Raw genomic sequence first — 13,863 nt, forward strand, 5'->3', positions numbered from 1 at the left:
TTATAGACATTTCAAAAATTGAAATGTCCACTAAATCGAGGTATACCTGTACTAAGCAAAGTGAATTTTAATTATGACGGAATTGGTAGCAATATCGAATACGACCATGTGAAGCTTTTTAGTTATCCGCACAAGTACATATTAGTAAAATTTACTTTCATTTCTAAAGGCAATATAAACTTTTTCGCCATGACAAGGTGGCACAATCTTTGTTTGCAAACTGAGACTTCTTTCTTCTCCAACTCCAGGGTTTTCTTAGTTTAAGAAAATTCCATGTAAACTTACATCACATGTCGCATTTGAGGAATGCTTGCATGAATACACAAAATTTCCCCCGAGGTTGATGGCAAATGTTTCAAACAAGTGATTAGTCCGGTTGAACTATCAGATCAAAAATGCAAGAAGCGTAAATTTGCCTTTAAAGTTTCTAAACTAATTTGTTAAAACGTAATTTACATTCACCGGATTGCTAGAAACATAGAATATCTTAGTTATAACTATGGTGGCATTTATATGATGTTTGTTTATTAATTATATGTTCAAAACTTAAAGTTGGAATGTCTGCGCAGAATTAGGACCATCCTTTAATACCGGTTCCTAATTCTGCGCACCTAAGAAGAACAGATTAAGAAAAGAAGAAGAAAACTCAATTGTTTTCTGCCGATTCTGATTCCTCGAAAATAGCAGTACAGGATGCACATGGAAATGTAGACATTATCTTCTTTATTTATGTCGCAAAATGCTTCAATTTATAAGGTAATATTTTAGCAGCTTCGTTAACGGATATAGATTTCAGGCAATTTCCAGTACTTCCAACACCATTTTATTATTTTACAAAATAATGTTCCTTAGTTTGAAACATTTTTATTCACAAACTATTTCATTACTATTGAAACAATATTCAAAAAATATATTTGAAGCAAATATTGAACTAGCATCCATGATTTTGTAGTATATTCAAGAAAGTGCGCAGAATTAGGGCCGGTCACGGTATATCTCCGCTAATACTCAACCGAATTTGATAAAAAATTTATGGTATTAGCTACACTATTCATGGTAAACAAATTAGCTATTTTCGCGAACGCAATCAAAAGTTATACAATATTTTCTTTCATCGAATACAGTCTTTATGGACGAAAAGTTCGTAACACATATGTAGGAGTAATAGCTAATTGAGTTAGTCAGGTAAAATAATGTAAATTTACATAATTTATATATGTAAACCGTAAAAATATTGTGCTTTTTCGTGATTTTTCAACTAAAATTGTTGAATAACTTCGAAATACGCAATTTGAACACCGTAGTGTCTTCGGCAAAGTTGTTTTTGCTTGTGGATTGATAATTTGATATGTCAAGGAGAATCGGAGAAAAAAAGTTTCAAAGTGAACAGATCTAATGTGTATTCATATGTTCATAGCCATCGCTAGAACAAAAACGGGTTGAAAAAGTCGTTTCTCTACCTTTGGAAAACCACAGAAAAAAATTAACTTATGGCCAGAGCCGTAGCGTAGTCCCATGGCGCCCTTGGCAAGCATACAGATTGGCGCCCTACGACAATTGGTGATTGTGTTTTTTAAAAAGATTGTAGTTATTCATTTTGTTTTAAATGTTTAAAAGTTGGGTTTTGGTGTTTCGAAAAAACAAGTTGTCCCTCGATTTTTTATTTTTTTGAGTATTTTTCATTCGTGTTTTTCTTTTATTTTTCAATGGATGTCACCTAATTTTTTTCCAAAATTTATTTCTCTTGTACGAATATAAGTGCAAACACATTTTGTATTTCAAGAATTTCACTAAGACCAACATAATAATAAGAAATGACATAAATGATGAATACATTTCTTCAAGTTATCTTACAGATTCTTTTCTTTCCTGGGTTTTTTGTTCAACTGAATGATGTTTAAAAAATATACTCAATTGATTTTCAAGGGTTTTCAGGAAAACTCAAACGATTTATTTTACAAATTTTCGACGATTAGCTCAATTGGTTTTACCAGAATTTTTCCATTAACTTAAACAGATCTTCTGAAGTTTAATTACAATATTTCACAGAAGATCTGTGACAAACTTTTCATTAATCATTAGACAAGCTATAGACAGGATAACCCAACATACATTTTTGCTGTAGGATGCAATATACCACTCTAAAGCAAGGTTTAGCTTAAGAAACTGCTATACAGCTGGTTCTGCTGTCGAGGTATTCCCGAAGAAATTTCTATATGAGCTTTTGTTGAAATCTGTGCAATAATTCCTGCTGGTATTACTAAACAAAATTATGCAGGAATCTCTGAAGGAATTCTGCTGGAATATCCGGTTTATCTGAAAATCCAGGAGACATTTCAGCAAGAATTTCCAACGGAATTCATGTAATAATTCTTACAGGAATTTCTGTAGTAGTTTGTAAAGAAATATATGAAGGAATGCCTGTAGGAATTCGTGGAGAACCCCTGGAAGAATTTCGGAAATACTGCTGAAATTTTTGAAGGAATCCCGGTAAAAGTTTCTTAAAGAATCTCTTGAGGATTTTCTACAAAAAATCCGTAGAAAATTTTATGAAGAAATCCCAGAGAAATTTTTGAAGGAATCCATGGAAGCTTTCAATCGAATTCTTTAAAGAAATTTTGTTACAAATCAATGGTAGATTTCCAAACGGAAAACCTAGTGATGTCTGAAGAAATTCTATATTTACGGTTTTCTGAAGCAATTTATTATGAAATTCATAAAATGTTTTCCATGGAAATTCTACCAGAAATGTTTGGATCTCTAGTGAACATGGAACAATTTTTGAAGATTTTCCAAGCTCTAATGTTGTCGTTGCCTTTTTTCTGAAGGAATCTATAGAACACTTTTTGAAAAAATATTTGGTCAAATTATTTACTAAAGAAATCTATAAAATATTTTCTAAAAAAATAACAGGAAGAATTTCTGAACGAATGCTTAAAGGCATTGCTGAAGAAATCCCTGCAGGAATTTCGAAAGAAATCTGCAGGGTTTTCTGTACAAATTACTGAAGGGTTTCAAAGTTAACCTTGTAGATATTTTTGCAGGAATCTTCTTAGGAAGATTTCTGAAGACAATTCTGGAAAATTTATAATGAACCTTTTTTAATATTTTCCAGGAGAAACCCAGGAAAAAAAATGTGAAATAGAAGTAGGAGGAATTTCTGAGGCTATCCTTCAAGAAAATTTACAAATTTATCACTGAAAGATTTTTTGTAAGAATATTTGCTGAAACTTTGACATAACTAAGGTTCAATTATCTAATAAAATCTTTAGAGAAATATCAGGAGGAATCGTTTGACTTATTCCTGAAAAACATTCTACTTAACTTCCTGAATTTCTAAAGGAATAAAATAAATACTTCAATGAATGCGAAGAAAACCCTCGGAAGTAATCTCAAACCATCCTCAGTGAGAATGTTTAGGAATTTTTAGAAAGAAACTAGAATTTTGAAAATGGTTTCTCAAAATAAAATAGTAGATAAACTCCCTGCTCATATCATGGTAAATGCTTAGAATAAACTAGAGGAATCTGAGTTTTTGAAAATACTGAAAAATGAAAAAAAAAATATATTATCAATCTCAAATATTATAAACAGTGAAATCTTGACAACATTCCAGAAAACATAAGCAACATCCGATTGAACACGAATGTCAACTCATCTGGTAAAGTGTTCTTTATAAAACATAATAATTATAATTAGCATCATCCAGTTTCCTTCTAGCCTTAGGCCTTTTCGGCGCCCCTCTGAGGTTGGCGCCCTTGGCGGGGGCCAACCTGGCCAACCCCACGCTACGGCTCTGCTTATGGCCAGGAATTTGGTCCATTTACGCCTATGTGAGACGCAGAGGTATATTCGGTCTGATGTGGATACTAATGATTGCAATCAAAATAGGCCCCCTGCCCGAATGGTCCCAGACCCTACCTAAGTCCTATTTCATCCTGTTTTACTTCGTCCCAAAAACCTAAGGCCAAAGCCCTATCTACGTATAAGGTATTTATTCTCACATTTAAATTCAACACACTGGGGTGCTTGGGTTAATGTGTTGGTATGAGTGCTACATGAAGCCAAAAACTCTATGAAGCGCAAAAAAGTATCAAAACAGAAAGCACGAACGTGTCTCGCGACACATATCAAATCCAATAATCATCTATATACAACGCTCAGAATTCATATTCACAGTTTTGACCGTTTGTAGGTTGTTTGATTCAATAGTAGGTAATCTAATTTACTAATTTATTTATTGAAATGAGTTAATTTGACTGATTTGTTTTTTTTTCTTTTTCATCATCAGGTAACGCTTACAAAATGGAAAATATAACAACTCTACTAGAAAGGCAAGTGCAGCTACTTCATCGATTAGAAACTTTCTTCGAACTTCAGGCCTGTAAGCCCGACATTGTTCTTGAGATGAACGAACTGAACAGACAATGTCTCGATACGACTAGTGCATTCCACAAGGCAAAACTGTCGTTGGACAAATTCCGCAGCGAACTCGGTCCGAAATATGTCGACGTTGTCAGGAAAATGCAGCGCAACCAAATGCTTGTTATTCATTTGATGGAACAGTTGAAGGACGACAATCACCAGAGGAAGCACGTACTGCGGGAACAGAACGGGCAGACAAACCCCGTCGATTCCGCCAAAAAGACAATCGCGGATAAAATGTTTCTCGCCGATTATCAAAAATCGCCCTTCGTTACGAAAATGAAACCTCGATGCCTGTCGTTTGTGGATTTCAACTTCAATATCACCCACGAAGAGTTCGATCAAATTCCCAAGTATATGCGAGGCCGCGAGAACCTGGACGAGCTGGTGGCATTCATGCAATCGGTTATCGTGCCCTGTTTCGAGGAGAAGTACTCCTTGCTATACAAGAACAAGAAAGCCGTAACGAACCAGCAGGACCTGGCCCTGTGGAAGATTTTCAACCAACAGCAGTCAGCATTTCCAAGTAAGTAATTCAAACGTTGGTACCGATAGCAACTAGTGTTGAAAAAACTCATTGTTTGTACATTCTTTTCCATTGCAGATATCAAATTCGTCACACAAGGGGACATTGCTCGGAAGATGGGTCGGCTAATCGACAAAAAGGTGAACGTAAAACTGCAAATGTTGCGACACCTACATATTCTCCAGGAAACCCGAAATGACGGTACCGTCTATTATCTGTGGTGTCGCGATTGTTAAAGGTTATCTTCAGTGTGTTCAAATAGTTCTTATTTTAACTGTAAGGCTGGTATTTGTAATAAATGAATTATAATTTAGAATTAACCCTCGAGTAGTCGCGTCTTTGACTACCTGCAGCGACGCCCCGCTTACGCTGTGTACCACATGCGAGCATTTTTCATGGTGCGTGTACCCAGTACACGACGCGACCGCTCCGGGGTTAAGGCAGGCAACTCGATTTTGTATCAACCCTCTACTTCCCATGGTTACTCCAGAGCATCATCGATTTTCGATGAACTGAAGAATGATTCTACGTGATTCTTTGATAATATTCGAACAGTATTTCTGAACAAATTGCGTCGTGAAATTTGCTGTAGGCAGTATTTGAATTTATTTGTGACAAAATTCCGTGCAGAATTTCTTACGGAATTCAAGGCACTTTTAGTGAAAAGAATAGGTTAAGTTGATTTGAAGTGAGCAAAATGCTGAAAACAGGTTTGGCTTTTTATTCTGAAGCCATCAAACTGTTGGTCAAACATCGTGTGCCCAACGGCCAACTCGCTTCGATTTACGTAATGTTTACACAATTGATTAAATATAGCACAAACCTGAGCAAATTGATCAGCAGTGTGGCTAGGTTTGACCAACCGTATACACATTTTTTGTTCAATTGAATAGAAAATTCATATATATGAATAGAAATGTTCAATTAAATAGAAAATTCCCGATCATAAACAAAACTCCCGACTTTTCCCCGATGAATTTCAATTCCCGACTTTTTCCCGAGTCCGTGGCCACCCTGATAGTCTGTGCTGATAGTGTTAATCTTCGCGAATCCAATAACAATTTCCGATTTTTTCCTAATGCCATGTGTAGTCGTAGCATTAGGCTAAAAATTGGCAAATTGGCAAGAATGAATGTTCACTCCAAATCTTCAAATTCCAGACAGAATAGAGTTTGTATGAAAAGATGAAAAGTATGAAACAATCTGGAGGATTTTCTGGTGGAAATTCTTAAGAAACTGAAATGATTTTCTTAAAGATCAGTGAAGTTCGCCAAATTCAATATTCATTCAAGTACATATCTTTATACATAGTAAATGTAATATGCTGTCACCTTTGACCAAAAATGGAATCTTGGAACACACAGTTTGAACAATTATACCGTCATATACTTAAGCAAAATAGGTACAGGAAGATAAATAAACTTGATACTTATCATATTAGGCAGGGATTCCTTCATTCTACACCTGCATCTTATCGAAGCCCGCTTCGACCTGTTTGGTGTTGGTTTGAGCTTTGTTTTTCTGCGATGCAGGTTTCGCCGGCAGGGGCTTCTTGTCCGGTTTTTTCGCCACTATCTGCGCGTGAAGATCCTGGAACTTTTTGTCTGCCTTTTCACGTTTATCCTGCACGTTGATCTGGAATGGAAGTGTTTCATTCAGTCAATAAATTTATTAAACGTAGATGCATTACGCCAAGAAAATACCTTTTTCAGCTTTGATGTCACTTCTTTCGCTTTCTTAACGTTTCCTTTCTTGGCCTGATTGACGGCGAAAACATTTTTAACTTTTTTGGCCGTCTGCTTCTGTTGATTGCGATTTTTGATGTTCCGTTTGCCCATCTTTTGACTCTTCTGGTGGACCTGAAATGCGAAAAGGAAAAAAAAGTGTTATTAGATATCTTCGTTGATCGTCAATTTAGTTGTTACATTTTCGTTTGGAATCCGGTTGGCTATCCGCCTCCGACGGTGCACGTTTCAGTTGGCTACGATCTTGGCACAAAACTTCCTTGGTCAAGTAGAAGCTAACTCGCATCATGTCTTTATTAGGAGCCACGTTTCTCACGAATGCAATTTCTTTCAAATTGCCCCCTAGTTGAATGCCCATGTTTGTCTCGACCAAGTTTCGGGCAAGAAGTTTGTTGTCTTCTACTCCTTTGGCGAAGCAATAGACGTGAACCAAAGGAAAATGTTTGATTTCGATTGCTTCATTTTGGAGTAACCCAACATAGTTCTCCAGATGTTCCACTGCCAATGCCGGAAGGTTCATCGTAATGTGAGTGTTTCCTGTGTGGTTATCGTCTTGGCTTTTGGAAATGATGAACTGCTTGATCTCATCTTTGATAAAGTCGATCCCATTTTTATTCAAGCACGTAACTCGTGACTGTACCTTATTCTTGGAACAATTATGCACCAAGGCGTTGTACGAATCGGGATTCAGATCATTGGCTAGAACGGTGCAACCTTTCTTGCCTGCTGGTATGCTGAACGGTCCCACTCCAGCGTACACGTCAAGCAGAACGTCGCCTTTCTTCAGCATTTCAACAACTCTCAAGTGCTCCGTCGAAAGTCTCGAGTTCCAATACACTTTCGAGAAATCAAACTCAAAAATGCACCCATTCTCTTTCAGTGATACCTGATAGTCTTCATCTCCGCACAGTAATTCCATCTGGAAGTTCCGATAGGTGTTGTCTATCGTCATCAGTTTATTGACGACCGTCCTACAGCCCACAACCTTGTCCTTGATGACCTGTCCAATAAGATCCTTGTACGGCAGCAAATGCTCCTTCAGGTTCAAATGCACAACGTGACCCACCTTCGAAAACGCCGTAAGTGCTTCCTTATCTTCCGGCAAAACCGCTTTCAATATCTCATCGTAGCGCCAGTTGTCATACCCCAATTGAATCTCTTCCCAGACAAGATCCTTTTCGCTCAACCCTTTATCCTCTAAGCCAGCTTCCTTCAAATCTTCCCACCGCTTCACTGCTAAAGGATGCAGAGTTATTTTGTATTCGCCGGAAACAATCGGCTTGAAGCGTTCCATCTTTAGCAGCAGTTTTTTCACTGCCACGCATATTTTCTGGAAGTCCAGTTCCCTAGGAACAACTAGCTGGGGAGCATTCACCCGCCTATCAAAGGCACTTCTGTCCAGTACGGTCAACCCGCGCACGGCAGCCGGCGGAATCAACTCCGGGCAAGACATGTTGCGAAAATAGTGCCGCCAGCGGAAGGTCAACAACGGTGGCGTCTTCAGCGGATTCTGCAAACCGCGAAGTAACATTCACAATGTTTACCTGATTGTGGTGGAAAGTGGCACTTGTTACGATGTAATACACTATTTAGAACACTTATCACCCCGTTAAATCCAAAATTATTATTTTTAGTATTAAAAATCAACTGAAAAACTAAAAACGCGAGCACAAACGAGCCAAACACGTTTTTTTTTTTTTTTCTCTCCCTTTTAAATGGCTCAGACCTGTTTGGTCCATATTTGCCAAGTGTCAAGTTTGTATCAGTTATTCAAAATGACGGTTACGCGAACAAAACTATTTGAGTGTTTTCATGAAAGTGTAATCTATACCAACTACTCCAGTGATTATTCAGATAAAGTGATTAAATAATGATAATTAAATATGATAATAAAAAGGAATATTTACAAGAATCAAACACTAACTTTTGCTTCATTGATGAATTCAGCCAACTGTAAATACTGGTCTAGTTTTTTATTTTTTAATATATTTTTTAATTCAAGTTTCTGAATGAGAACAGGGTACTTACTTCTAATTGTTGAAAGTCTAACACAATCAAAAAGGATATGGTGTAGATTTTCCTGGATATTGCAAGTGGTACAAATGTCTGATCTAATGAGTTTCCATTGTGCAAGTCTTTCTTTGGTAGCCGTATGAAAAGTTCGAATTCTATTGATTATTATGGTTTCTGTTGTTGATAGTTGTATATTGTAAAACCATGGTTTAAGTTCTATTTTATCCATTATTTCAAAGTGTTTAATACCTTTTTCTGTAGATAACATTTCATATTCTCTGGTCCATTCAGTTAAAAGTTCATGTTTAAAATTTAACAGGCAGTCTCCTAAAGTAAGAGCATAGTTTTCTTGTTGTGTTCTATTTACACCTAACTTAGCAGCTGCATCAGCTCTATCATTACCCAATATATTTACATGTCCTGGAATCCATTGTATAACAATTTCTTCCAAATTATTGTAGTAAATCAATGTAAAAAGTTTATTTATTAAATAATTGTCTGTATTAGGGTTGAGAAGATTGAGGCAACTACTTTGTGAGTCTGTCAAAATTACTATTTTAAGTTGGTTTATGCTAATTGCGTATTCTATTGCTTCTATAATTGCTACTAATTCTGCATTCATTATTGAAAAAGCTGGACTAAGTTTAAAGCTGAAAGACTTTCTATTTTTCTCATCATAAAAACCGTAACCTACACCTTGAATTGTTTTAGAGCCATCTGTAAAAATTTTAAAATGAGTTGAAAAGTTATCTCTAAGTAAATATTGTACCAACAACTTTTGAACTGATATGGGGGTTGTATTTTTATTTAAATTGTTGATTACCGGGTTAATAATGAGTTTGTTTAGATCGTCTAGTGTAATTGTGTCGTCTATTGAAGCTTTGCATTGAAGAATGTGAAAATTATTAATTGATGCAACTTTTTCTAAATAAGAAGTGTATTTAGGTATTACATCTGAATTGATCAAGTCTTTAATTTTATTTACAGTAGGACTATTATTATAGAATAAAGTTTTAAGGATTTCTTTGAAAGTTAAATATTGTGCTCTGTATTTTAATGGGAGTTCACCTGCTTCTGCATATATTACATGAATTGGGGTTGATTGTAAAAATCTGAAGCTAGTTCGTATGGATAAGTTCTGAACTTTTTCAAGTCTATTGAAATCTGTTTTACTAGAGGAGGAATAAACTGAAATACCATAATCTAAAACGGATCTAATAATTGAGTTATTTATTTTTTGCAAAGTAGCTGGATGGCAACCACCCTTTTTTCTGCTGAGCATTTTTAGTATATTAATTTTTCGTTTACACTTATTTACAGTTTCTGTGATATGAGTTTTGAAGTTAAGTTTTTGATCAATCCAGATACCTAAATATTTATGTACAGCTTTGATTTCTATTGGATTATTGTTTATATGAATATTAATGTTATCGGGAGGATTATTGGAAAAGCATATTGTACCTGATTTATTTGAATTTACTTTCATTCCCAAGGATATTAATTCAGAGTTTATTAAGTTAAGAGATGAGTTCATTTTATTACTGGCAATAGTTAAATTATCACCTTCGGTTACCAAAGCAAAATCATCTGCAAATTGAATAAGAATACCCTCTATTTCAGTAGAATGAAGTTTCGAAGTATATATGTTAAAAAGGATTGGTGATAATGGGCAACCTTGTGGAAGACCCTTATTAGTCTGTCTTTCTATTGTGCTACCATCGTTAAGTGTAAGGATAATATTCCTTTGTTTTAAATATATATACAGCCAATTCACTAATTCCGGAGGGTAATTATAATCTTTAAGAATATTAAGTAGTTTAGATATATTTACATTATCAAAAGCTTTAGATAAGTCCAGAAATGTTACTAAAACTATTTTACTCTCACTCTTTGCTTTATTTACTAAGGAAACTAAGGTATTTACACAATTTACAGATGATGTTTTCTTTTTAAAGCCAAAGGAATATTTAGGGATAATGTCATTTTCTGTTGTATATTTATTTAGTTCTTTTTTGATTTTCATATTTATAGTTTTAAGAAAAGTTGAGATTAAACATATAGGTCTATACGATTCCGAAGAATTTTCAGGCTTACCGGGTTTTAGGATAGGAACACATTTAATTTTTAACCAATCCAAAGGAATGGTTAAAGAAGTTAAAACATTATTACAAATTAAACTTATTTGTTGTAGTAATTCAAAGTTAAGGTTTTTAAGAATAAGAAAGGAAATGTTATCAGGGCCAGGAGCTGAACTGTTTTTCTTTGAGCGAATATAACTAAAAACTTCATTAAAATTAATAGATAATTTATTTACAGTGGGTTGAATATTATATTGAACTTCGTTTGTTATGTTTGGAAAATTTGTGTCCATAAACTGAGATGACAGAATTGGATCATTTAACAATTTAATGTTATTCTTATTTGAATATCCACCACTTATTAGTTTCACAGTGGACCAAAGTTGTTTGATATTTAATTCTGGGGTCAATAAGTCCGTTAATTGATGAAAGCTTTTTCGTTTCTCTTTACGAATTTTAGCTTTTAAAATTGTTCTTGCTTTTTTAAATGCTAGAAAGTTTTCTAAAGTTAAATTTTTACAGTATGCAACAAGTTTTTTGTTTTTATCAACAAGAAGATTTTGAATTTCAGTAGTCCACCACTTTTTTGGTTGGAACTTTTTGTTGGGTTTGTATTTAGCATCTGTTATTATTTGATTGAAAGAGGTTATCAGTTCATTTGGGGTGTTTAAAGAATTTGGATCGATCAGGTTTAGATTTTCTATTGCTTTCTTGTTATTTACTAGTACTGTTTGGTAGTTGAAGTGTTTTGCAGCATTAAGAATTTGGAAAATTATTATTTTGTGGTCTCCACAAATTTCTTCATCCAAAACCGTCCAACTGGTTTTCGGGGCTAAATCAGATGAAACGAATGTAATGTCTATTGCAGATGGAGTAGTGTTAGGTGGTTTAAGCATTGTAGGTGAGCCATCATTTATTGAAGTAATGTCCTTATTGTCTATCAAATCAATTAGAAGTTCTCCTCTTGGGCAAATTTTGTTAGCATTATTCCAGATTGGATGATGGGCATTAAAGTCACCAGCTAAAACTGTACTTATATTTACTTTATCAATGAAATCAAAAAGAAGTTTTAAGGGATGTTTAATTTGGTTATTGTTAATTGGACTGGGGGGGATATAAATTGAAATAAGTAAATATGGGACAGAAGTGTTAAGAGTTTTGACAGCTATTGCTTCTATGGGATGTAAATCAGGAATTTTCAAAATTTCAAAATCAATTTCGTTTTTTATTAAGAACCCCACTCCCCCATAACCATTGTCACGGGTTCGTTTTGGGAACTTATATCCGGCAAATTTAAAATCTTCGTTTGGTTTTAACCAAATTTCAGATAAGAAAGCAATGTCTATTTTATGTGATTGTAGCAAATGAGAAAGTAATGACCGGTTTGCAGTTGGACGAATGCTATTGATATTGTTTTGGAGGAAGTTTAAATTCCTGAAGTCAGCCATTTCAGGATTTACGGTCGGGAGGTTCAGAATTTTGTAGAATCTCGGGATTGACCAGTTCGTTAAGTTGTTTATTTATGTCAATTAGAAGTTGATGGTTGTTTGTTTTACTGTTTGTTTCATTAGCCTGTGAAATGTTGTTAACAATTGTTTCTTGGATTTGTTTTATTTTGTTGATGAGTTTAGTTACATTGAGTTGTTTAATAATTTCTACCTTAAGTTTGTTGACGATCTGTTCAAGTTCTGTTTTTGTTATGTATTCTGAGGGAGCATTATTATTGTTGTTATTCGTCTGGGTATTGTTTGGCGGTGTGTTCTTGTTAATGACTTGTTTTTGGTTGATCACGTTTGGAGGTTTGTTTTTGAGGGTTTGGTTTTGGGGGTTTTCTGTATTCACGATTAAATCTTGTTCTTGGTTTTCAGGTTCATCTAGTTCTGGAAATTCGGCCTTATCTTGGAGTCTGTACTGTACTTGTCTTTGAACTGGGTATAGTTTAGCAGCTTCCATAAAAGTTAGCTTATTGTAAGCCATTGCCTTTCTTATGTCATCTTGTCTTTGTCTTTCCTTACAGTCTGGGTCAAACGCTTTATGTGCCTCCTTACAATGCCAACAACTGATATTCAATGAATTACATTCATGTCCTTGATGTCCTTCATCGAGCAGTTGGTGCATCTTACTTTAGGTGACTTACATGCTTTTGTTTTGTGTCCATATCTGACGCATTTTACACAGCATTTCAATGGAAAAATGTAGCATTCCACTTCCTTGGGTTGTCCGTAGATTTGTACTTCGCGGGGAAGTTTTTCCCCCTCTGCATAAATTCTGATTGAGTATGTTGGGACTAGATCTTTCTTCTGTAGCTTCATTATTCTTTCAATTTTTGTGATTTTGATTCTTTCTGATTCAAGGTTTGCTAACAATTCAGATTCTGGGATTGAGGGTGGTATATCTTTTACGATTCCTATGGTTTCCTTGTACATGGTAGGGACATAGATTTTGTATTTGAAATCTTCTGTTAATACCTTGGAGTTGATTAGTTGTTCGGCATGTCTGGGATTAGCAAATGTAATTTTGTACCTGTTTCTTCCGGCTTGAACTAGTTCCTGATACGTTATTTTGATGTTGTGTAGTAGTCTAGCTATTTCCATTATGTGAAGTGGTTTGGATTGTTCATCTTTCGGTTCTATGATAAATGTTTTAAAAACTCGGTTTTTTTCCCAGTCCCCGAAGAGACCAGAATTCGGTTTTCCATTTTTATTCTTGTCCTTCTGTTTTTCTTTCGATTTTTTGTCCTGTTTGTTTGTTCCGGAGTCCATTTTCTGTTTCTTGATTCGTTCGTTTCCGTTTGTCATGTCATCTGTCATTTTCCTGCGCAAATTACCATCTGTAGCTGATTCATATCCTGATATAGATTGGTTATCCTCTAGGGGACTAGAAAATCCCCCGTTCTCATCATCACTTTCGTCCATCTAACGAGGATCATTTGATCACTCGCTAGAACCAGACGAATACCTACCGTCAGCACACAACAACAAAGCAAGTTCAGTGGATTCAAAAGTTAATTAAGGATTAATCACTTCAATCTTCACTAATCACTGTATGTAATCAATAATGACCAACACTCCTGACC

General features: G+C 35.1%; 2 protein-coding genes across 5 annotated transcripts; one reads left to right on the forward strand and one right to left on the reverse strand.

The window, feature by feature from the left end:
• The first annotated feature begins 3,885 nt into the window (after nucleotides 1–3,885).
• Nucleotides 3,886–5,818, forward strand: LOC109431660 (uncharacterized). 2 transcript variants are annotated; one of them, XM_019707905.3, is made up of 3 exons: nucleotides 3,886–4,215; nucleotides 4,292–4,951; nucleotides 5,030–5,818. In XM_019707905.3, the coding sequence occupies exons 2-3, from the start codon at nucleotides 4,306–4,308 to the stop codon at nucleotides 5,185–5,187; spliced, it is 804 nt and encodes a 267-aa protein (XP_019563450.2). In that variant the 5' UTR covers nucleotides 3,886–4,215; nucleotides 4,292–4,305; the 3' UTR covers nucleotides 5,188–5,818. The 2 variants fall into 2 exon arrangements, with proteins under 2 accessions (XP_019563450.2, XP_019563451.2); XM_019707906.3 differs by having other exon boundaries at nucleotides 3,886–4,191.
• A 497-nt stretch (nucleotides 5,819–6,315) lies between these two features.
• LOC109431704 (tRNA (guanine(37)-N1)-methyltransferase) lies at nucleotides 6,316–12,882 on the reverse strand. 3 transcript variants are annotated; one of them, XR_009997859.1, is made up of 3 exons: nucleotides 6,877–8,234; nucleotides 6,655–6,810; nucleotides 6,316–6,586 (listed from the first exon to the last, which is right to left on the reverse strand). XR_009997859.1 is itself a non-coding variant. In XM_062852558.1 (3 exons), exons 1-3 carry the CDS (start codon nucleotides 8,225–8,227, stop codon nucleotides 6,410–6,412), a joined length of 1,677 nt encoding a protein of 558 aa, XP_062708542.1. In that variant the 5' UTR covers nucleotides 8,228–8,234; the 3' UTR covers nucleotides 6,316–6,409. The 3 variants fall into 3 exon arrangements, 1 of the variants encoding a protein (XP_062708542.1); XM_062852558.1 differs by having other exon boundaries at nucleotides 6,655–6,798; nucleotides 6,872–8,234; XR_009997858.1 differs by lacking the exons at nucleotides 6,316–6,586; nucleotides 6,877–8,234 and adding an exon at nucleotides 8,241–12,882 and having other exon boundaries at nucleotides 6,672–6,810.
• Nucleotides 12,883–13,863: the final 981 nt, after the last annotated feature.

The sequence above is a fragment of the Aedes albopictus genome, chromosome 2 (assembly GCF_035046485.1).
Source record: "Aedes albopictus strain Foshan chromosome 2, AalbF5, whole genome shotgun sequence".
In the NCBI taxonomy this organism is placed as follows: domain Eukaryota; kingdom Metazoa; phylum Arthropoda; class Insecta; order Diptera; family Culicidae; genus Aedes; species Aedes albopictus.